This window comes from Anser cygnoides, chromosome 4 (genome assembly GCF_040182565.1).
Source record: "Anser cygnoides isolate HZ-2024a breed goose chromosome 4, Taihu_goose_T2T_genome, whole genome shotgun sequence".
Classification (NCBI taxonomy): domain Eukaryota; kingdom Metazoa; phylum Chordata; class Aves; order Anseriformes; family Anatidae; genus Anser; species Anser cygnoides.
Genome location: NC_089876.1, coordinates 62,680,219 through 62,704,709, shown reverse-complemented (window position 1 = coordinate 62,704,709; position 24,491 = coordinate 62,680,219). Strand labels below are relative to the sequence as shown.

At 38.6% G+C, this 24,491-nt stretch overlaps 1 protein-coding gene across 3 annotated transcripts in view; it reads left to right on the top strand.

Annotated features, from left to right (window-relative positions):
• Nucleotides 1–24,491, top strand: part of TUSC3 (tumor suppressor candidate 3) — a 124,231-nt gene that overhangs the window by 85,568 nt on the left and 14,172 nt on the right. For all 3 annotated transcript variants that reach the window (XM_066996269.1, XM_066996270.1, XM_066996268.1), the window contains one exon: nucleotides 12,929–12,992. In XM_066996269.1, the coding sequence (XP_066852370.1) occupies nucleotides 12,929–12,992 (64 nt within the window). The remainder of the gene's footprint in view (nucleotides 1–12,928; nucleotides 12,993–24,491) is intronic.

Here is a 24,491-nt window from a genome sequence, read left to right as displayed (position 1 = left end):
AAGTGTCATGTAGATGGTGAGACCTCATCATCTGATCTAAGGGTACAATTCTTGTTCCAAGTGCTGTAGAATACATCACCTGAAATGAAACTACATTCATGATTTAGGACCCTAGGAGCACAATACTCTGAATACATACTACACATTTGAATTAATGTATCATTATTATCCTCATATTACATTTAGAGGTCACCAAGTTTGACTTGCAATCATGAGTTTCCTCAGCACAAGAAAAAGGTAGAATAGCTGTGAATTGAAGGTATCACAGTATCACAGATTTCTAGGCTGGAAGAGACCTCAAGATCATCGAGTCCAACCTCCGACCTAACACTAAGTACTCCACTAAACCATATCGCTAAGCTCTACATCTAAATGTCTTTTAAAGACCTCCAGGGATGGTGACTCCACCACCTCCCTGGGCAGCCCATTCCAATGCTTAATAACCCTTTCGGTAAAGAAGTACTTCCTAACATCCAACCTAAAACTCCCCTGGCGCAACTTTCGCCCCTTCCCCCTCGTCCTGTGACCAGGCACGTAGGAGAACAGACCAACCCCCACCTCTTTACAGCCTCCTTTAAGGTAACTGTAGAGAGCGATAAGGTCGCCCCTGAGCCTCCTCTTCTCCAGGCTGAACAAGCCCAGCTCCCTCAGCCGCTCCTCGTAAGACTTGTTCTCCAGACCCCTCACCAGCTTGGTCGCCCTTCTCTGGACTCGCTTGAGCACGTCCATGTCCTTCCTGTAGCGAGGGGCCCAAAACTGAACATAGTACTCGAGGTGCGGCCTCACCAGAGCCGAGTACAGGGGCACAATCACTTCCCTAGACCTGCTGGCCACACTGCTTCTTATGCAGGCCAGGATGCTGTTGGCCTTCTTGGCCACCTGAGCACACTGCTGGCTCATATTCAGCCGACTATCAACCAATACTCCCAGGTCCCTCTCTGCCAGGCAGCTTTCCAGCCACTCATCTCCCAGCCTGTAGCTCTGCTTGGGGTTGTTGCGCCCCAGGTGCAGGACCCGGCACTTGGCCTTGTTGAACTTCATACAGTTGACCTCAGCCCATCGCTCCAGCCTATCCAGATCCTCCTGCAGAGCCTTCCTGCCCTCGAGCAGATCGACACACGCACTTAGCTTGGTGTCATCTGCAAACTTACTGAGGGTGCACTGGACGCCCTCATCCAGATCATCGATAAAGATATTAAAGAGGACCGGCCCCAGTACCGAGCCCTGGGGGACTCCACTAGTGACCGGCCTCCAACCAGATTTGACTCCATTCACCACAACTCTCCGGGCCCGGCTATCCAGCCAGTTTCTAACCCAGCGAAGCGTACGCCAGTCCAAGCCCTGAGCAGCCAGTTTCTTGAGGAGAATGTTGTGGGGAACTGTGTCAAAAGCCTTACTGAGGTCAAGGTAAACCACATCCACAGCCTTTCCCTCATCCACCAAGCGCGTCACTTGGTCATAGAAGGAGATCAGGTTCGTCAAGCAAGACCTGCCTTTCATAAACCCATGCTGACTGGGCCTGATCGCCTGCTTGCCCTACAAGTGCCGCGTGATGACCCTCAAGATAATCTCCTCCATGAGCTTTCCTGGCACCGAGGTCAAACTGACAGGCCTATAATTCCCCAGGTCTGCCCTGCGGCCCTTCTTATAGATGGGCGTCACATTGGCTAGCCGCCAGTCAACCGGGACCTCCCCCGATAGCCAGGACTGCCGATAAATGATGGAAAGTGGCTCGGCCAGCTCCTCCGCCAGTTCTTTCAGTACCCTCGGGTGCATCCCATCCGGCCCCATCGACTTGCGCACATCCAAGCTCCGTAGCAGGTCGCCAACCATTTCCTCATGGATAGCGAAGGCCACGTCCTGCTCCCCATCCCCTTCCACCAGCTCAAGGCACTGGGTATCCAGAGAACAACCGGTATTGCCGCTAAAGACTGAGGCAAAGGCGGCATTAAGCACCTCAGCCTTTTCCTCATCCTTAGTAACTAGGTTTCCCCTCGCATCCAGTAAAGGATGGAGATTCTCCTTAGTCCTCCGTTTCGCGTTGATATATTTGTAAAAGGATTTTTTGTTGTCTTTAACGGCAGTAGCCAGGTTGAGCTCCAGATGAGCTTTGGCCTTTCTAATTTTCTCCCTGCACAGCCTCGCTACATCCTTGTAGTCCTCCTCAGTGGCCCGTCCTTTTTTCCAAAGATTATAAACCCTCTTTTTTCTGCTAAGCACAAGCCGCAACTCTCTGTTGAGCCAGGCCGGTCTTCTTCCACGCCAGCTCGTCTTTGGACACGTGGGGACGGACCGCTCCTGTGCCATCACGATTTCCTTCTTGAGGAGCGCCCAGCCTTCCTGGACTCCTCTGCCCTTCAGAACCGCCTCCCAAGGGACTCTGCCAACCAGCGTCCTGAGCAGCTCAAAGTCAGCCCTCCGGAAGTCCAATACAGCAGTTTTACTGGTCCCCTTCCTGGCCTCGCCAAGAATAGAGAACTCTACCATTTCGTGGTCACTCTGCCCAAGACAGTTTCCGACCACCACATCTCCCACCAGTCCTTCTCTGTTTGTGAAGAGAAGGTCTAGCGGGGCACCACCCCTGGTAGGTTCACTGACCAGCTGCGTCAGGAAGCTATCTCCCACGCTCTCCAGAAACCTCCTAGACTGCTTTCTCTGTGCCGTGTTGTGTTTCCAGGATATGTCCGGGAAGTTGAAGTCCCCCACGAGGACAAGCGCCGACGATTTTGCAACTTCTGTCAGTTGCCTATAAAACTCCTCATCCGTCTCCTCATCCTGGTTCGGCGGTCTATAACAGACCCCGACCAGGAAGCTAGCCTTGCCGGCCTTCCCGCGGATCCTAACCCACAGGGATTCAACCTTATCATTCCCAGCCTGGAGTTCCACAACATCAAAAGATTCTCTAATGTAGAGAGCCATTAGTCTGATAGTCAAATGAATGTTTCTGTCGAGTAAATAATGTAACATTAAGGTCAGGTGGGACTGCACTTCTTCTACCATGGCCACAATTTCTGTTCCCATTTGGAGATTTGGGCCCCTTTGGATGCTAGCCTTTCACGTTAATTCATTATGAATGTTAATTTGGATAGTGATAAAACATGCAAAGAGAAATAATCTGTTTTCTTATTAAATTCTATGGTTATCTTACCAGGTGATGGAAATCTGATTAGTTTTCTGTCTTGGACAGTGTAGCATTAGGGTACAAACTCCTATATACAGCTAACATGAAATCACAGTAATGTCTCTGTGTCATTTCCAGTCCCTCATTTACTGTTCCTTTATTGCACTCTGTCCTCCCAATATAATTTGTTTTACTTCAGTCTGTACCTGTACAGTTTATTCTCTCTATTTCCTAATTTGAAATATCATAGTTTGGCTTCCATGTGGTAAGCAAGCAGTGCATACTTCAATTAGTAACAGTTGAACTTTCATTAGTATTATTGATTAGCACTCACCTTTGTCTCACTGTAATTAAATCTGTGGGAGTGTCAGCTTTCTTTGAGATTTTTGTCCTCTTTTACATATTGATTCGAAAGTTGTCAACTTTTTAAGCAAAGCATCACAGCAGCAGCATTTATTTTTCTTAGGCAGCTTGGCTAAGCTGTGTTGTATAAACTTCCCCAAACTGCCAGAATGCTAGTTCAGAAATGCTGGAAATTTCAGCTTCATCTCCGTTAAAGTCTTTCGCATGGGTACTGTGTGTCATAATGCACATTCAGGGAAAAGACATCTGTTGTATGCCAGTCTCTCAGGTAACTTGGGAATTAAGTGTCATAAGGGTAGCAATGTTTTATTCCTAATGAGAATTCAAGTGTGGTTTTTTTTTTTTGGTTGGTTGGTTGTTGGTTTTTTTTTTTTGATTACTCGAAGAATTGCTGTCTCTTTTGTTAATATTTAGTAATTAATGAATATAGGAGAATTCTCTCACTAGAATAATTTCTTATTCAGTGGGTTGTATTAAAACCTTATAGCTGAGCAGAAAGTTCACAGTTTCTGGATTTGCAATATCACCTCTGCTACCTAATTCCGTTGATAGCACTTCGATGACACCATAAGTAATACAGTATAGCTATAAAAGCTGTCTAGGTGCAACCAAAGTATGTAGCATAAGCCAGGATTTGCATACCTTTTTAAGTTATACCAGCTACCCTTCCCAGCCAGTTAGTCTGCAAAACTAAGCAGCGTCTCTCCACTTTTGCTCTAGGCTTGGGAACCCAAATCATATTCTGTGCTCGGTGCCAGATGGACCTCATGGAAGCCAGCCAGCACAGTCTGTTTCATCTACCCAGTTCTGTGAAAACTGGCTGCTCTCTCTGGGCTGTGTTTTGGTTTGGGGCAACAGTGAACACAGCAGTGAGTTTAGGCATAGAAGATCTACCTCTCATTCATTTAATTAATATGGGTGAATCGAGGAGTCTGTATGAGACTGTCATGTATAGCTATAGCGTATAATTTAAAAAAAAATAATCAACATAAATTTTTTCTTAAATCAGGTAATAATCATCCATAGCTATTAAACTATCTAATCAGAAGTAGCTAATATACTTTACAGTCATGCTTGTTAAGGGAGAATCTCCACACCTATACCAACTGTTACTCCAAGGGTGCTGAGGCAGGTTACATACACAGAGTTCTATTTGTGGGGTCCAATGCTGATTTTCTAGATTAACCTACAACTTTTTACAGTACAGAGCTTGAGCTGAACAAAATCACTAAAAGTACATAGTCACCACCACTAGTAATTCTTATGCTTATTTCTAACCATTTTTTATGTGCTGGCGTGTGCACCTTAACTTTTTTCTTAGTCCTTGTCATGCTGATCCGTAACTGAGCTGGATTGGATTTTGCACAGAAGAGAGACATTGCTTAGAGAGATTGCTTACTAGCAACACGAAGTTTTCACAAGAGTAGCATTCTGTTGACTCTCATTCGAGTTGCAGATGTTCATAGAGAGCTATTAACTCTCTGAAGGAGTTTATTTCTTGTGGGTTAGTGCTAAATTGTTTTGTTGTTAAACAAAGCAAAGATCATAGCTGGCTTCACAGTTACTGCTATAGTTATATACGATTTTCAGTTTGACAGAAACACAAATTCATTAAAGCAGTATTTAAATTAGCAGTGAGTGAGTTTGGATTTATTTTGTGTTTAATACTACATTCAGTTGTAAAGCAGTTAAGCGTCATTTGCAGATGTGCCCTTTTATAACTGGATATCTACAATTAAAGAAATTACCCTGTTAAACATTTGAATATCAGCCAAACTTTGGAAATTAATGTGGTTAGGTTAATCAAAGATTTCTGAGTTGGTCAGTAAATAAACTGGAGTCAAGACTTTTTGTATTTCTCTAGTTTTTGAGTTATTTCTTCATGTATTTATTTACTTTTTCAGTATTTTTATTAAGATTTTTAATACTATTTATTTAAGATTTTTAATACTATTTTTGGAGTTCTGTTAGAACTAGAATCCTGTTCTTTTCTCTTTCATTTCTTTTTTCTTCTTTTTTAAAAATTGTATAAATATGTATTTATATATACACTATATATTTTAAAAAGAAAAAAAAACTGGGAGCGGAAGTGAAGCCAGTAAGTGGGGGAAAAAAACACTTTCATAAAGCTTAGGATAAGCTGAAGTGTTACAAGGAATGAAATACTTGGATTACATTTTTTTTTGTTTGTTTGTTGCTAATGTTTATCAGATCTACAGAACTACTGAGATATGTGATGTTTCTTTGTTCTTATCCTGTAAATATAATAAATCTGACTACTGAGCAGAAAGTCTACAATTGGTTTAGTTTTAGACATCTGTAGAGGCTTTACAAAATTAAGGAAGTTATTAAGAGAGAAGTGAGATGACGTCTGGACTATTCCAATGGTCTGCTTTTTCTTGGCTTCCAATACACAATGTTATGTGTGTCACATCTTGCAAATTCAGGGCAAGTTATTTCTCAGTTATCCAGAATGATACTTCATCAAGCAGCTTTGCATGGTGTGCTATTGCTAAACCCAACTCAGTTAAACCAGCTCCTTCCACCCTAGCTTCCTTCATCCACACGCTCATAAACATTGTGATGTTTTACTTTAGGAAAGAGCACTGGAGCTCTTGAAATTGTGTTTTAACTTGATGTGACCTACTCCAGAAGGTAATTGTATTGTCTTAAGATTGAATGTGTAACTCATAGAGGCCTTATTTTTGATTACTTTGTTTTTGTTTTATTTACATTGCATTAACAGAAAGGGAGGAAAGAGCACAGATTACGTTTAACTCCAGTATTTTCCTAAATGTGACAACTATCACTCTTGAAGGGAAATCACAAGCATATGTTGTATTTAGAGAAATTTAAAAATATATTACATTGTTGTTATCCTTGACTATCCTAGTGAGGGGATTGTATGTATGTGCCATCTGCAGTTCAATAACACTAAATATTTAATGAGTTTACGAATAGTAGATAAATATTTAACACTGCTTTGTAGAAATCTGCATGCAGTAAACAACTATTTTTCACTGACAAATAAAATGGCCTAATTTGAGGACATGATTGTTTCAGTTAGCAATTCAAATTGCTTCTGTGGAATTAGACTTGAGATAGGACAACATTAAAGATGGAAAAGGACCAGTTGTTCAATGTGTCAGTCACATTTCAGTTCCACTACAAGTCTTGCTAGCATAGTATTTGCTGTTGTCTTGGTTGTGGCAGTTGTGTGGCTGTATGGCTCTTCTGTGTAAGTCATGGTTGCATCTGTTCTGACGGACTTCAGCTTTGCAACTTACATGGTCATTCCTCTTGATGCCTCTAAAATGAAAGAGAATACTGATTTTATTCATGAATTTATTTAAAGCTTTTGCCTAGAGCATTCAGTCAGGCTTCACAGAGCTTCCAAATATTAAACAGATTCAGTGTCAAAAAGCAGAAAAGATAGCAAAACCAGAAATCTTACTTCAGTCCATTAATAGTTCGCAAATTCAAATAAAATTTCACAAGAATATATGCCTTCCATGTAGGTCATTCAGCAATTTTGTGAAGGGAGACAAGTGTGAAAATGAAGACACCTCACATGTGACCAATTCCCTTGTTTTGGTTAGCCAAGATAACCAAAATTCAATAATTTTATACAATTAAAAGCTGCTATGGAACTACAAAAAAGTATTGAGAAAACAAGTTGAGAACTGTTGAAAAGCTGATTTGTCATACATATGCACACACACATATATATAGTCATACTTTATATGTATGTATATTGTTTTTAAATGTGTTCTATTTTACGAGGGTTTGAGCCACAGATGGCCATGAATTTCAAAATCTGATGAGTCAATAGCCATCGCAGTATACAAAACTATTGTGTGGGGGAACATAATGCATAAATATTTATCTGTACAAATAAAATGTATACCTCTTGGGTGGCCTCACAGTGTTGTCATATACCTCTAGGGTAAGACACAAGTACAAATGCTACACAGTACTTCTCACAATTCTCTCTTCAAGAAAAGCCGTTTGCCATCATTTTTGCATTAACTACTAATCTTCCATCTTGTGAACTTTTTTTTGTATTAGAAAGCACATAGTTTGCAGAAAAAAATGCAGTAAGTAATTCCTTTCATGCAGTGGTTATCATATCATACATTCCCTGTTAGATATGGCATGGGGTAGTGTCAGACTCAGGTGATTCACGTTATAGCGTCAAATGCAAGTTATTTTGGTTTCCCTTTGTCACTGCAACAGTCTTTCACTTTCTCAAAACCTACACTCCCATTCCTTGGACTGTCATGCTGCTGTCATGCAGATGTGCCCTCCTGTTGTTTTGAGAATTTGGAGAATAATGTCATTGGGAAGCAATCTTGAGGAGCCTCCTGATCACCCAAAGTTAGATTTATTACTAGGTAACTTTAAAAAAATAGCTTACCTAAGCAGATTCGTAATAAAACAAAGAAGTTAAAAGATAAAATGAAAAACTAAACATATATATACACACACGACAAAAAACATCCATCTTATTTAATATTTCAACTAACTAGCTTTTAATTAGTGCTCTCTGTCTCTCTCTTTTAAGTTAACCTGGCATATCTTGCTTTCTCAAATAAAGATGGTATGATGGCTTTTAAGTTACGGTTAAGGTGGCTACTCACTTTGCTTGTAGCCATTCCTGTCCTCTCTCTGGGGAAAGAGAAGTAGGTAACAATTGTCTCTTACTAGCTTTTTAAAACAAAATATCTCCAAAACTAAATCAAAGTACATCAACTTCCTTGCAAGGGAGGCTATGCCTTTAGCAATTCATATTTTTAAAAATATATAACATCGATCCCTATGAGATATTTAGCCAGAAATTCATATTCATCAGCGAGTTTTCAAAGTTCAGTTTCTGCGTTAAGTCTTCTAGGTAGGGTTTCATTTCAAGTTTCATTTTCATTGTTTTAGGTTAGTTCAAATGTTTTATTTATATTTACAATAAACCGTATCCAGTCCATGTTTTTATCTATACTGAATGTCAGGTGGTGACTAGTACTCTAGCTTTTGATACTGCCTCTCACAATATCCTTCTGGACAAAATGACCAGAATACAGTTGGATAAAAGCATAATAAGATGAGTGAACTATTGGCTGATGGGTCAGGCGCAGAGGGTTCTTGTAAATGGGGTTACATCAGGCTGGTGACCTGTCGCTAGTGGGGTTCCCCATGGCTCCATTTTAGGACCAGTCCTCTTCAATGTTTTCATAAACAATTTGGTTGAAGGAATTTAAGGTTTTTTGAGCAAGTTTGTGGACGATACCATATTGGGTTGACTCTGGTCGACCAAAGGTGGTCCAAAGGTGTCGACTCTGGAGCTGTTGAGTGTACATCACAGAATCATCTAGGTTGGAAGAGACCTCCAAGATCACGTAGTCCAACCTCTGACCTAACACTAACAAGTCCTCCACTAAACCATATCACTAAGCTCTACATCTAAACGTCTTTTAAAGATTTCCAGGGATGGTGACTCAACCACTTCCCTGTGTAGCCCATTCCAATGCCTAACAACCCTTTTGGTAAAGATCTTCCTAACATCCAACCTAAACCTCCCCTGGCGCAACTTTAGCCCATTCCCCCTCGTCCTGTCACCAGGCACGTGGGAGAATAGACCAATCCCCACCTCGCTACAGCCTCCTTTAAGGTACCTGTAGAGAGCGATAAGGTCGCCCCTGAGCCTCCTCTTCTCCAGGCTGAACAAGCCCAGCTCTGTCAGCAGTTCCTCATAAGACTTGTTCTCCAGACCCCTCACCAGCTTCGTTGCCTTTCTCTGGACTCGCTTGAGCACCTCCATGTCCTTCTTGTAGCGAGGGGCCCAAAACTGAACACAGTACTCGAGGTGCGGCCTCACCAGAGCTGAGTACAGGGGGACAATCACTACCCTAGCCCTGCTGGCCACACTGTTTCTTATGCAAGCCAGGATGCTGTTGGCCTTCTTGGCCACCTGAGCACACTGCTGGCTCATATTCAGCCGACTATCAACCAATACTCCCAGGTCCTTCTCTGCCAGGCAGCTTTCTAACCAATCGTCTCCCAGCCTGTAGCGCTGCTTGGGGTTGTTATGCCCCAGGTGCAGGACCCGGCACTTGGCCTTGTTGAGCTTCATACGGTTGGCCTCAGCCCATCGCTCCAGCCTATCCAGATCCTCCTGCAGAGCCTTCCTTCCCTCGAGCAGATCGACACACGCACCTAACTTGGTGTCATCTGCAAACTTACTGAGGGTGCACTGGACGCCCTCATCCAGATCATCGATAAAGATATTAAAGAGGACTGGCCCTAGTACTGAGCCCTGGGGGACTCCACTAGTGACCGGCCTCCAACTGGATCTAACTCCATTCACCACGACACTTTAGGCCCGGCTACCCAGCCAGTTTCTAACCCAATGAAGTGTACACCAGTCCAAGCCAAGAGCAGCCAGTTTCTTGAGGAGAATGCTATGGGAAACGGTGTCAAAAGCCTTACTGAAGTCAAGGTAGACCACATCCACAGCCTTTCCCTCATCCACCAAGCGCGTCACTTGGTCATAGAAGGAGATCAGGTTCGTCAAGCAGGACCTACCTTTCATAAACCCATGCTGACTGGGCCTGATCACCTGGTTGCCCTGCAAGTGCCGCGTGATGACACTCAAGATAATCTGCTCCATGAGCTTCCCCGGCACTGAGGTCAAGCTAAGAGGCCTATAGTTCCCCGGGTCTACCTTCCAGCCTTTCTTGTAGATGGGCGTCACGTTTGCTAGCTGCCATTCGACTGGGACCTCCCCTGATAGCCAGGACTGCCGATAAATGATGGAAAGCGGCTTGGCCAGCTCCTCCACCTGTTGTCTCAGTACCCTCGGGTGGATCCCATCCGGCCCCATCGACTTGCGTACATCCAAGTGCTGTAGCAGGTCGCCAACCATTTCCTCATGGATTGTGAGGGCCACAATCTGCTCCCCATCCCCTTCCACCAGCTCAGGGTACTGGGTATCTAGAGAACAACTGGTCTTGCCGCTAAAGACTGGGGCAAAGAAGGCATTAAGCACCTCAGCCTTTTCCTCATCTTTTGTAACTAAGTTTCCCCCCACATCTAGTAAAGGATGGAGATTCTCCTTAGTCCTCCTTTTTGTGCTGATGTATTTGTAAAAACACTTTTTGTTATCTTTAACAGCAGTAGTCAGATTGAGCTCCAGATGAGCTTTGGCCTTTCTAATTTTGTCCCTACACATCCTTACAACATCTTTATAATCTTTCTGAGTGGCCTGCCTTCTTTTCCAAAGATCATAAACCCCCTTTTTTTTCCTAAGCTCTAGCCACAACTCTCTGTTCAGCCAGGCCAGTCTTCTTCCACGCAGGCTTGTCTTTGGGCACGTGGGGACAGACCGCTCCTGAGCTATGTGGAGAACATGTGGAGAAGACCAGTAGTGGTTATGTATAAATGCTTGTAGGTACTTAATAACAGGATAGTGCTGTTAGACCCTGTTACACTTTTCAGTTGAAAGGTCCATTTTTTATTTCAAGTCACCTTGTGTTCAGAAATACAGTACATATTTTAATCATTGTAAGCTTTATCATAACTTGGTGCTATGATAATAAGTAGAAATAGATGTTTACAGTTTGTTAGGCACATGTAAATCCAGATACTGCAAATGCATATATATGTGTGTATAAATACTGCTTTAGCTGCATGAGAAATAATGACAGGGTCATTATTTGTAGCTATGTGGATACAACTGATTCAGAGTATGCTACAGAGAACTTTTTTCTACTACTATTTTTTAATAACCATGCTGGAGAAAATGAGGGGGAAAACAGCCCTAATTTAGACTATATTTTGATAGAACAATTAATTTGATTGGATAAATGTGAATATTTGTATTGACGGTGGGGTTGTTTTCTTCTAGTTACAGTTTTATATGCTAATAATGCAAAGTGCTCATTTATACTACTTTGCACAGGGCAGCAAAGAAAGGCAATTAAGAATTGGTCTGTTGAGAAGCATGTTAACTTGATCTTTAATTTTTCTTAATGTGAAATATTCTTATTTTCTTCCTTTGTTATATCAGACTATTTTGCCTTAGTGAGATTTATAAGGAGCCCTGACAAAAAGTCAAGAAATACAGATTAACCTATTATCACAATCATACTGCAATGAGATAATCTTGTAAGTGATTTTTATCTTGTTAAAGAAAAAAGACATTTCATTTGAGAGATTGAATCTGTAGATATATGAAGTTCCTGCATACTTTAGTTTTGAATTAGTGATTTGAGTGAACACAGTATAACTCAATTTTGAAAACAGTAGATAACCAACCACTGAGTAAAAAATGTTTTATAATATCTTATGAACTACATGTTTAAACAGTGCATCAACCAGAATTTAACCCGTATGGATGAAGGCATTCTTTTGTATGCTGAAGCATAAGAGTATTTCAAATGTTTGATTTCAAAAGTTTTTCTGAATCTTGACATGAATTTTATTCAGGCAGAATCATTCAGAATAAAATGAATTAAAGCAAAAGGTGTGAGGTAAAATAGACTAACAAAACTCTGAAACCATGAGGGGTGCAAAATGTTTCCTTTTTCTTTACTTTAATGGGAGTGAGCGTTTTTCTGTCTATTTATTTGAGGTGAAAATTGTGTCTGTGCTTCAGAAGAATACATATAAGTAATACTTTGAGAACACAGATATATTTAATTTCCATGTAATAGCATGACAAGCTATAGTCAGGATTGTAATTGCTATAGTAGAGGAAGAGAGAGAAATTCCCTCATTTTTTGCATGTTTACATTCCTGTTTTTGGTTTCTGTTTTGGTATCATAGCTAGTTAACAATAAAAACTAACAACTTCTGAATAATATGCTGTATGTTATTAAAACGTAATGTACAAAATATGTCCATTAACAATAATTATTTGGGGGGAAAAACATTGACTAACTTAGGTTTCTATTTAGTATTGGCATCTGTGATTGTGTTTACTACAATTTCATATGAACAAGATATTTGTATTCAGTAAATTCACTCAGTCTATGAATAAAAAAAATGGACTTTTTAAAGGCAACATTGCAAGACTCAGTTTTCATTTCTGTCAGAAATATGCTGAGGCACGGCCTTGATTTTGTCAAACCTCCCTTCTCCAAAATCGTATGTCCTGAGCAAATAAATGTATGTTCTTTACTCCACTTTAGCAGTGTGAAAGTAAGTACAGCATAATGCTCTCATATATAAAATATTACATCCTGTGTATATGTATGTATAACCCTAAATATGTTATTTTTTTAACACTCCTTTTTACCGTATATAGATGCATTTGTTGTTCAGCCGTAGCTGCTGCTGTCTGTATTTTTCTGCAAAACAGGTTTTATTTGTGCTCACACACATCCAGTTGTGTGGAATTTTCAATGGAATTCTTTGTTTTAAACAGGTTTGCTTTTCATTTTTGTTTTACAGAGTTACATACATGGAAGCAGTCAGGCTCAGTTTGTTGCAGAATCTCATATTATTCTTCTGCTGAGTATCCTTCAAAATTGTGATAAATAGGAAAAAAAAAGCTGTGCTATTAAATGAAATTGCTCTGACAGTGAACATCATTGAACTTCTGAGCAGGTACTGTATTTTGGCTTACTATATGATTAAATAAATATTCAATGTTGTTTCTGCTGCCAAGGAAAGCTGGCATTGCTTTTCGCTTTTTGTGCCTTGTTATCACCTTTGTTACTGTTAATGTCTGGTTACTATTCTTAATGTTTTACCTTTCAATATTATCATTGCAGTGGCAGAAATGAATTTTTTTCTCTTTTTCACTCTGTTTTGAAAGTTAAAAATTATGTGTTATTTTATTTGTTTTAACAGACAAGAGCTTACTAAATTGAAACTTACTGATCGTGTATGAGGATTATTTGCCCTCCAGTAGTCTTCAGATTTTCTGTTTTTTCTTTTTAACTAATCTAAACAGTTTACTTCTTGTTCTCATGATAATAATAACTCAGTCCCATTTGTTCTCACATTGCATCCTGGCAGAAAGACTCAGAATCTTTCTTCTAATTTTTCGTTCTTACTGACACAGGACAAATTAAGTTTTTGTTTGTTTGTTTTGGTGAATAAGCCTTAAGAACGTGTAAGAAGAACTCAGATAGTATCTGGTTTGTTTAAATCTTGTTTCTGATCAGCTTTGCTCAGTGAGTGAAAACTGTAGTCACCATTAACTGATATTAAAGTACAGTGTTTCCTTCATAAATACCTTCCTCTAAGGAGAACAAGAGGGAAAAAATAAAGTTTCCCAAGCTGTGTAGTAGCCAGATCTCAGAGTTTGACGATCGTAGCTACTGTCTTGTCCTCTTCCTGAGGATAAGTAGACTTATTTAGATCCTGCCCCTCCTTTGGCTTCCCCATCTACTTTCATCTTTGGCACTTACTATCCGAAGAGAAGACCATCATTTTGTCTTCTTGCTTCATTCTTTTCATCATTCCTTCGTATCGATTTTGCTACTTTAAACCTTATTTGCTCCACAGATAGCCAAGGCAAATTTAATTTAAAAATTACGAACAGATTTTTCAGATTAAATACAGTATTCCCTATTGTACTAGAGTAATACATCCACTTCTGTACCCTCCCCACCCCCAATACAGGATAGATACAGACTTCCTTGAGCAAGTCCAGTGAAAGGCCACAAAGATGATTAAGGGTTTGGAGCATCTCTCATTTGAGGAAAGGCTGGGACTGAGGAGGCTCAGGGGAGATAGAAGGAAATGAAGATTAGCGAGGCTTCCTTCTTAGAGGATAAGTAAGGGGCAATGGACGCAAATAGAAAAACAGCTGGTTTCTTGGTCTGAAGATGAGAAAACACTTTTTACGGTGAGGGTGGTCAAACTCTGGAACAGGTTGCCCAGATGCCCAGAGGTGTTGGAGAGTTTCCATCTGTGAAGACATTCAAAACCCAACTGGACATGGTTCTGGGCAACCTGCTCAAGCAGGTTCCTTCGTGAGGTGTGTTGGACTAGATGATGTCAAGAGGTCCCTTCCAACCTCAACTGTTCTGCAATTCTGTGAATTCTCTAGGTTTTATATCATACTCAAGTTAATATTGTGTAAAAATGACATTGTATTCATTCAAGATTTGAAGATGCTTTTTATCATTCATATTTTCTAAATTTGCACTCCATTTCTTGGGAAGGGAGAGCTAAAGGTAGATTTACCTGAAAATTACAAAGTCAAAGCTCTTTAGTTATTAATTTAATTGATACATTTTTAAACATAAACAGAGACAGCTATTATATTGTAGATGGAAATGTCTTATATAACATTATGCATATTATTATATGGGTTTTGTGCTTTCTATAGTATAGCCACAATTTATTTTGTAATGCTTTTTGCTTTTCCCAAACTGACACAATTTAAAAAAATCTGTTATCTAAAACAAATCATTTTGGCTGATAGAAAATGGGATTTTTTTTACTGCAAAAACTAGTTAAGATTAAAAATAAACAAAACTTTTGTTCATGACATATTTTGTTTGTCTGACTCAGACATGAAAGTGATATTTTTTGTTGGCAGAGACCATCTTTAAACTGGGAAGTTGGCTAACTATATTAAAGCAGCTGGCTGAAAGAATACTTTTAGTGAGATTGTTCATTGCCAATTGCAAAAAGAATTCTCTAAGGTTTCATTTCATAGCTCAACACTGTTGAGCTGGGATTTTGGACACAAACATTTCACAAGTGACATGAAGTCTTGACAGATTTTAACAGTTACGCATGAAGGAATTAATATTTATCCTTTCAATGCTGGTAGTAATTATTAGCTGCTTCATTGGTCCTTTATTTTTTGTTTATTCAGATGTTAATAGAAAATGTGGGAATTAGTTTAAAGTAATAACAATAATAAAAAGGTAAATAAATCAAGTATGCTAGATTTATAAACAGTCACACTTCACCCTTTAAAGTTTAGAAGATGCACAGAATTTTAATTTTAGACATTGCCATGTACATGCTTCACTTGGTTGCTGCTTTTTACTTCATAGTAGTAAGGACAAGGTCATCGCTTCCTGATAGTTGTTGAAATGCAATGTTGTGTTTCTCTGTACAGTGAATTTTTAGTATCTTTGGTGAGAAAATATGAATTTCCATTCCATTTCTATACTTGTTTTTAGTGATTCTATGCAGTCTGCTAGATGATTTCCTTATAGAGATCTGCTGTTTTTGCCAAAGCTGTAACTACACAAGTAAGAGGATGCTGGGTAAGAAGGACTTGTAAAGATATCAGATATTCTGTTTCGATTATACTGTAAAGGCAAGTTAAGTTAACATCTTATATTAGTAACATCTGTACAGTGTTTCTGAGTACATATTAGTTGTACGCCCCAAATTCTTATAAAATTTTAAACAAATAGTTTTAGTCCTAAAATACAGTAACTACATCTTAGTAGTAACACAATTGAAATAGTCACCATAATAATACAGCACATAGAATACTATATCTGTAAAATGAAGACAAATACAAAAACCACTTTGATTACTTCTGGAGATGATTTTTGTACTTAGTTTTATTTCTGTGGCATATTTTCTAACAAGCAAAATACTGTTATTGCACTTAGCAGCAGATGAAACTAGCTAAGTGTTTTATTTAATGTCTTTCTGATGACATTAAAAACTGATACTAAGCTCCTCAGAACAAGAAGGAGGCATTATTTCATTTCCAAATTCCAGGTTTTGATTAATTCTGAAGCTCTTCAGATATGGCTAATGGGGGCCATCTTACTGAGGGTGGAGTCCACAGTATCTAGCATCTTAGGTGAAGGTTCCTTTTAGAAACTGAAGAAGAAATAGTAATAATTGTATTTTGACATAGACCTTGCTGAACTTCTGACTGCAGGATAGCAAGTAAAATTTTTAATAGACCTTTTAAAAAGCAGTTAACTCTTTATGTAAGAGGTAGCCCCTTTAATTCAGATATTCCTTTTACTTTATGAAGTTAGGATTTCTAGGTCTTTCAAAATCATTTACACGTGCTAATTCCAGACTGTGTTGTTTGATATCAAATGGTCATGGAGTATAAAAAACCATCTCTGGTCAAACCCCATTTCTACTTGTTCCTGGAGCATTTTAGTCAGAACAGTGTGGCTCCACTCTGTGGCAGAGATCTTATCTATCTAAACTGTAACATGAAAATCCACACATTTGGCTTGGCATCCCAATGTAATTTTCCCATTAGGAATGCAGTACAAGGTACCTGGTTGCCAATGCTCAAGCTGATCCAGAGCTAATAAACATTGCTGCACACACACTAATGCCTGTTCAGCCACTCAGATGGCACTCAGAAACAGGCTGTTATCTCAGGTATGGAGCAAATACATGGAGCTGACATCCAAAAGTGCCTGAGCTAATAAATCCTTGTGGGTGAGTACCTGGCAGAACAGTAAAAGAGCATGTTTGGATATGATTTGTGCCGCTTGTAATGTTATACACTTCTGCCACTGTGACTTTCAGGCTGTTACTACTCAGAAACCTTGAGGGCTTTATGCTATTCTGACAACACTGGTATTCAGCTTTGTTGTTGTTATTTGGCTTTTCTTTCCCTTGTCTTGGAGAGTTAATTTCAGTAAATAATCGTGGAAGTCACAAAAAATGCTGATTAAAAGGGACCTCTGAAGGTCACGTACCCCGAATTTCCTTTTAAAGCAGGATTGTCACCAACAATCTTGTCTATGTTGTGGTTTAACCCGGCTGGCAGCTAAACACCACACAGCCGTTCGCTCACCCTCCCCCCTCCCTCTCTGGGATGGGGGAGAGAAACGGGAAAGTGAAGCCGGTGAGTTGAGATAAAGACAGTTTATTAAGACAGGAATATAATAATAACAATAACAATAATAATAGTGATAATGATAATAGTATTAATAATAATAATGTGTAAGAAAACAAGTGATGCACAATGCAATTGCTCACCACCCGCTGACCGATGCCCAGCCTATCCCCGAGCAGCTGGCCCCCCCACCCCAGCCAGCCACCCCTATATATTGTTTAGCATGACGTCAGATGGTATGGAATACCCCTTTGGCCAGTTTGGGTCAGCTGTCCTGGGTCTGTCCCCTCCCAGCTCCTGCTGCACCCCCAGCCTGCTCGCTGGCAGGACAGAGCGAGAAGCCGAAAAGTCCTTGGCCTGGTGTAAACACTGCTCTGCAACAATTAAAACATCAGCATGTTATCAGCGCTCTTCTCATCCTAATCCAAAACATAGCACCCTACCAGCTACTATGAGGAAAAAATTAACTCTGTCCTAACTGGAACCAGGACACATATCCTTGTCTAGCCTCGGTATTGAAAAATGCTGAGGATGAGGAATGCATAATCTCTCTGGGCAAATACAGAAGTGAATTTGTTCCTAGCATCCATTGTGAACCTCCCAATCGGCAGTTCCTGGCTTTGTGTGTAGCAATCATGTCTGTCATAATGTTTGTTGACTTCCATTTGGATTTTTTTCCAACTTTGTAGAATTAGTGGAGTCTTCAGCAGTATTTTCATGCAAAAAGGAAAATATTGTCCAGACTGGTTCTACCCCAGTTATTTGATTTGGAATGAGTTTCATTTAAGGTCCGGTGAGTTTCAGGAGTAGAATAATGAGATCCACTACGTTTTAGCTTTTTTATTGCCTAGCAGAAAACAAAAGGCACGGTTTGCTTTTATTTATTCTAGTTTGCAGATCACCCCTAATGTAGAGAATGGGTTAATGTTGATTTAAAGAGGAAGAGTAAAAGTGAATAAAAGTTAGGTATAAATTGAGTTTGAGGTTGCTCTTAATCTTTCATAAATATATGCTTGTCTGTCAAGTATGTTTTTATTTTTCTTTGAAATTGACTAAATTTGCCTTCCTTCTGAGGAGCAAGAGAAATGGGTTATCATTTGCAATCGAGGAAGTTTTGTGTAATGTGACAGTATTTAGCCCTACATCAACCTGATGATCACTGCTTCTTCAAGCAACTATGTGTAATTTACACACACAATAATTTGAGAGGTTACCTAGAGTTATATCAATATTGTGACTTTCCTAATGAGTAAAAAAGTGATCAATAAGTCATAACAGTCTATACCTGCTGTAGAATAAACATGGCAGACTGTGCAAACAAAAATATTTAAAATAAGAGCATAGGGTAGATTTATTTAAACAGAAATAGTTATGTTGTTGTTGTGGTTGTTAAATGGATATGAAAGCAGTAACTTATGTGGAGCTACCAACATGCTAGACATTACACAGTCTATAATGCAAAGTTTTTGCTTCTGAAGAGTGTGAATATCTCTGAGGAACCTGGGACGGCATAATTTACACAAACAAATAACTTTATTCACAGAAGTAATCCTGATAAGACAATGTATTTGTTGGGTAGATATCTAATTTGAACACATAAAAAGAGGATATATCTAAACAAATTATGATTTAATACTAAGACTTAGCATCTTCTCAAGATATCATCACAGTTTACATCTTTGTGTCTAAGTGCAATGGTCACCGTTAAGCAGATCTTTAGAGAGGGAGAGTACAAAAACAAAATATCCAACAATAACCAGCAATTTATGGATTTCTGAGCCAGGCCTGACGTGCAGAATATTTTAGCTCCTAGACACTGATGAATGAATACATTCTTATTTCTTCTTAATCCTTTTTTGAACTAGTTATGGAACAGCATTCTATAGCAATTAATTTTTGTAGTGTTAACTTCATGTAGCATCCTTTAGTTACTCCTTTAGATTGTTTAGTTGTTTTTTAGGCTATAGTTTGAACACAGTAAATTTATTGTGTGTATTTATTCCATCATAAGAAACAGTGTTTTGTCTGTTCAGTTCCTTCCTTCCTTCCTTCCTTCCTTCCTTCCTTCCTTCCTTCCTTCCTTCCTTCCTTCCTTCCTTCCTTCCTTCCTTCCTTCCTTCCTTCCTTCCTTCCTTCCTTCCTTCCTTCCTTCCTTCCTTCCTTCCTTCCTTCCCTTTTTCATTCTATTCCCTATTTCATTCTATCATCATATAGGCTTCGTTTTCGTTTCTCCTTTCCAAATTGAAAAATCCTACTCCTTCCTTATGTAGAATATGTTCCAGGCTGCTGGTGTCTATTCTTTCAACCCTTTGTTGGCAGAAAAGGGGTCATAGATAATGATTCAACAATAAAAATCAGGTATTTATAGACAAATAGTGCTGGTAGAGATTATGACTGCAGAATTAAGAGCTCTCTTTTTAAGAAAGGAACCATATGAAGTAAACTGAGCAATCAGTGTTATTGTTGTTAAATATAGCTGAATACAGATAGGGTATGCTGAGTTTAGTAAACCAAACAATGGAATGTGCAGTGCTGGGCTGTAATTATGACTCTGTGTGAAGATACAACGAGAAAGGTACAGAAAGGTAGCAAGGTTGGAGAGTGTGTGTTGAAGGTAAAAGACTCCTTTAATTCTTTCATTTCGCTAACCAGTACTTCTAATGAATGTCCATTTTCATCAAGTTTTTCTGTCACTCCCTTAGGAAATAAAATTGATTTGAATGTAATGAATATATATTTTTCTTTTTGCCAGGAAGGTAAATCTTTCTAATGCAGAGTTAAGTTTAAAAGTTGCAGTAAATATTTGCGCTATCAAAAGAGTTTCAGTTTTCATTAAGCAAATTATTTGATTGCACAGGAGATAAATCTAAAAGCACAATTATAGGAATTAGCAGTTACTTATAACCTGATAATCTTCCACATTATTACTGTTAAACTTACTTAACTTTGATGCTGATAAAAATATGTGCACCTAAGTGAAAATGGAAATCTCTCCACTTTGTTAATTTGAATTCCCAAGACAGAATTTAATGTGACAGCTGTGTAGGTGGATATAAGATGTTGATTGAAAAGGAAAAAAAAAATCTGATTGGTTATGAAGAAAAAGACAAATCTTTTCTATAGCTGTAAAATTACACCTATTATGAGAGTGAATTCACAGAGTGAATTTAATGAAGTGTATTAAGTGCCTCTTTGGTGTAAGGGAACTTAACTATAGAATAAATTTAAATGAAAGATGCCTTCCTGTGTGTCAATGCAAAATGTAGTCACTGAGTGTAAGAACCTGAAATTTTGAGGCAATGTCGGTAGAACAATGCTCGTTTAGATCTGTGTTCTAAGACACTATCAGTCATGTGTAATGGAATCAAATTATGTCCTCCAGAGTTTATGTAAAAGTAAAAGAAGGTGCTAATGAAAGCAGTGATACAAGCTTTTTATTTTTCGATCATAAGGATAAGGAAAAAAGGGAAGATCACCACAGTGGAAAAAGATGGAACTAATAGCACAAAATTATAGCATTTTTAAACATTTTTTTTAATTAACTGTGGAAATCAATGTCCAGCGCAGCAAAACATGGTGCATATTTTCTGTAATCTACTTAATCTACTTGCATTTAGGCTGTAATACTGTCTGTCTGTTAACCTTGTAGGTGCTTCTGGATCTTTTGGAGGCTACCTGATTCCTCTCAAATGTAACAATGCATAAGGAGATGCTAATTAGAAAAATTAGTAATACTGTGGTTGATGTTTCCTTCTATTATCTCATTTTCCCTCTGCTTTCATCTCAAAATAATTCATAATATGATCTCTTGAGAAAGACCCTAAAGTTTGTTAGATGTCAGTGCGATGCACAGGGACTTTAAATTTACAACTGGGTTTTTGTCAGTACAACATACAATATAATTCTATTTCATCAGCTAATTGAATGATAATTTGGTGAGTCACTCTCTGATAAGATGTGTGCCCTGTGTATGAAATTGCTATCTCTGTAGTTTGGTAATTTTCAACCATTTTCAATATCTGTATCTCTAAAATTTTCCAGTGGAAGTACAAACCCCTGAGAAACAAATTTAGTTGTGGGCTGCTCTGACAGTTGCCTGATTTTCCTCATTTGCCTTTTGTAACTGTCTGACTACTAGTCCACAGACCAGAAGACATTCACTGACCACAGGCTAAAGTCAACAGAATTTTTCAGGATTTCTTTAGCTATCAGTTTAAATCTAATGGGAATTTTAATTGTTAAGAGACACATTTATTTGACTGAAAGATGCACAAACATTGTCCGAAGTTTTTTTGTACCTTTTGTATCCACAGACAGTTTTTAATAAATCAAATAGTCCTTGAGTACATTCATCTGAGGATAAACTGTATCTATTACGGTATCGTACAGGTCTTTAAAAGTGAAGGAAAGTACAATACCAGCCTAGAATCATATTGGTGGTGATTTATGATATAGAAAAATAATCTGTGATATTCTTTAAAAAATCTATAGGTGCTTAGAGAGAGCAAGAAAGATGGTATGTGTGCATGCTAAAGGATTAGTTGTATACTAGCAAAGAGAAGAGGCAACGTACTAGACCAAGTATAGCATTTGTAAGTGCTTAAAAATAATGTAAAGCAAGGAAACTAAAGTACTGCTATATATCTGCTTGTTCTGGTGTACACTTCTGTGATTCATGTGCCTCTAGGACAGAAAATTTCTAGAGGCAATTTATAAAGCGTAAATAAGGTCAGAAATAATATTTGTTTTGTACAATGGCAACTACACTACAAAAATTTGTAAGATGGACAGGACTAACCCTGAAATTCCATCAGATACAATTTACAGAACTGAAAAGGTCATAAATATTGAAAGTAAAATTAATCTCTCCAAAGTTCATTTTAAATGTGATCCTAAAAGGCAACACCAATATGAATAATTAGGATAAAAATCAGGCTGGAAAACCCTGAATGGAGGGATGAATGTTTGATTAGTGATTTAGTACAAGCCTAAGCAGGTATCTTTATGCTATTTTGTTGCAGTTGAATTAAAAAGCATTCCAGAATCTTTCTCTACTCCTAAAGCTTTTATAAAGTCTTTCCATTTTCTAATAAGTAAGAGCATCACTGGAGGTCAGGTTCCATCAGATTATCTGTGGATTAAAATGATAATCTTTGTGCAGTTCTCATGGATTGAAGCTGACATTAATTGAATGAATAATAAAGAAACTTTTTTCAACATAGGAGACTCCATATTAGTATCAAATTATTTCTCTGCTCTGTAAAATTGTTGAAAAAGCACTAAGAAGAAGAATGGTGTATTTTGCTTGGTACTTATACGGTTGAAATGCAGACTTCCAGTATCTTTACAGTTATGAACTGCGTGTTTCAATGAGTTGAGAGGAACTTGAGTGCCAAGACTAACTTGTAAAAGCTGTATACCTTCTAAAATTCTGGAAAGCCATTTGGTGTATCTGAGGCCAGAGCGTCTTGAGATGAGTAAGAAATGGAGCAAAGAGGGCAGGAGACTTGCAGGGATGAATAAGGAACTCCTGACAAAACTCAAACATAAGATGGAGGTATACAGGAGATGGAAGCAGGGACCAAGTGGGGTGAATATGGGGATGTTGTCAGAGTGTGGAAATATGTGACAAAGAAGGCCAAGAGACCGAGGAATGGAAGAAAGCAAATGTTACTCTAGTCTTCAAAATGTGCAAGAAGGGAGCTGCAGGCCAGTCAACCTCACCTCAGTCCCTGGAAGGGGATTCCCTGGAGATACTCAAAAGCTTTCTGGACACAGTCCAGATGTAACGTGCCCTAGGGGACCCTGGGTGAGCAGAGAGTTTGGACTAGATGATCTCAGCCATTCTGTGTAATGTTCAGGGTTGTTGCTGTGATGATCAGTACATCTATGTTCAGGCAATTAAAATTATTGAAGTATGTTCTGATCCTGTACAATTTATGAGTAAATTAAGCTCATATTCAAATCATTTTCAAATTATGCTCCGTTTTCTCAGCTTATGATTTAGGAGTCATCCTTCTCTGCTGAGATCAGACATACAAAGATTGGTATCTTAAACTTGCCTCCTTCCTCAGCCCTCAAGGCCTGTTGAACCATCCACTGGGATGGTTATGATCTAATTCAGAATTGATGATACATTGAAGAGCCAAAGTGGAATATTAGAATTGTTGTTCATGAACTGAAGCGACAATGTCATGAAAGAAACTGAGAAATGTTTAATTTCGGAACTGTACTTTTTGTCTTCATTATTATCTTCACACTAACATAAAAAAGTCAGATTCTCAAGGTAGAAAAGTGACTAATACCTTGTTTTCAAGAATTGCATGTAGCTAAAGAATATCTCCTAAACAGAATGATTGTAATGCGTGTTATCTTGGGATTTCTCAAATGTAAGTTGAAAGTTAAATACACCTTGAAATGGTTCAGTTAAAGAATGTGTAATGTGGTCAATATTTCTGAAGTTATAACAGGTATTTTAGAGGTTTAAATATTATCAGGAAAAAGTTAAGGCTGGTATTTCTCTAGGTAAGTGGGATATGTCCTTCTCATAAGGGGGCAGTAAAGAATTTTCTCGTTTTACTTACTATTACTCAGAGAAAAAAGGGGGGGGGGGGGAATAAAGTCATAGATTTTCCTGTAGATCTTGATACTCCTTCACAGAAAATGTATGTGCTTTCCTTTTATCCACACACAATAAAGTGAATGAGAGGTTTTTAAAGTTCAAGGGATAACCTGTCCCTATTTTAGTTAACAATAAACTGAACACAAAGTTGAGTGGATGAACATTTTGTCCTCCTGTTGTTCTTGCTTATGAGTTATTAAGCAAGATGCGTGATCTGCAGCTTTAATGTAATTGTTTCTTTATGTGAATAATGTTAATGTAGGTTTTGTTTTTCACTCTTGGCAGTAATCCAGCAGATTATAAATGAGACCACCAAACTTTTTCACAAAGGTAACGAGTTGTCTATCAATTAATTTTCTCTCCTTTTCCTCCCCACTCACAACAGATTAGGACTAAATTTGTGAAGAAAAGATATAAATGATACATCACATTAATACATTTATGGATTACCAGATTTTCTTCCTTTTGGGCACTCTGGCTGGAATTAGTAGCAATTAAATTTTCAGTCAAAGCATGCTAATAAACAGCAGCCAGAATTTACTAGTAATCACTTTCATTTTGTAAGGTATCTATCATTCTGGAGTTTGTTGATG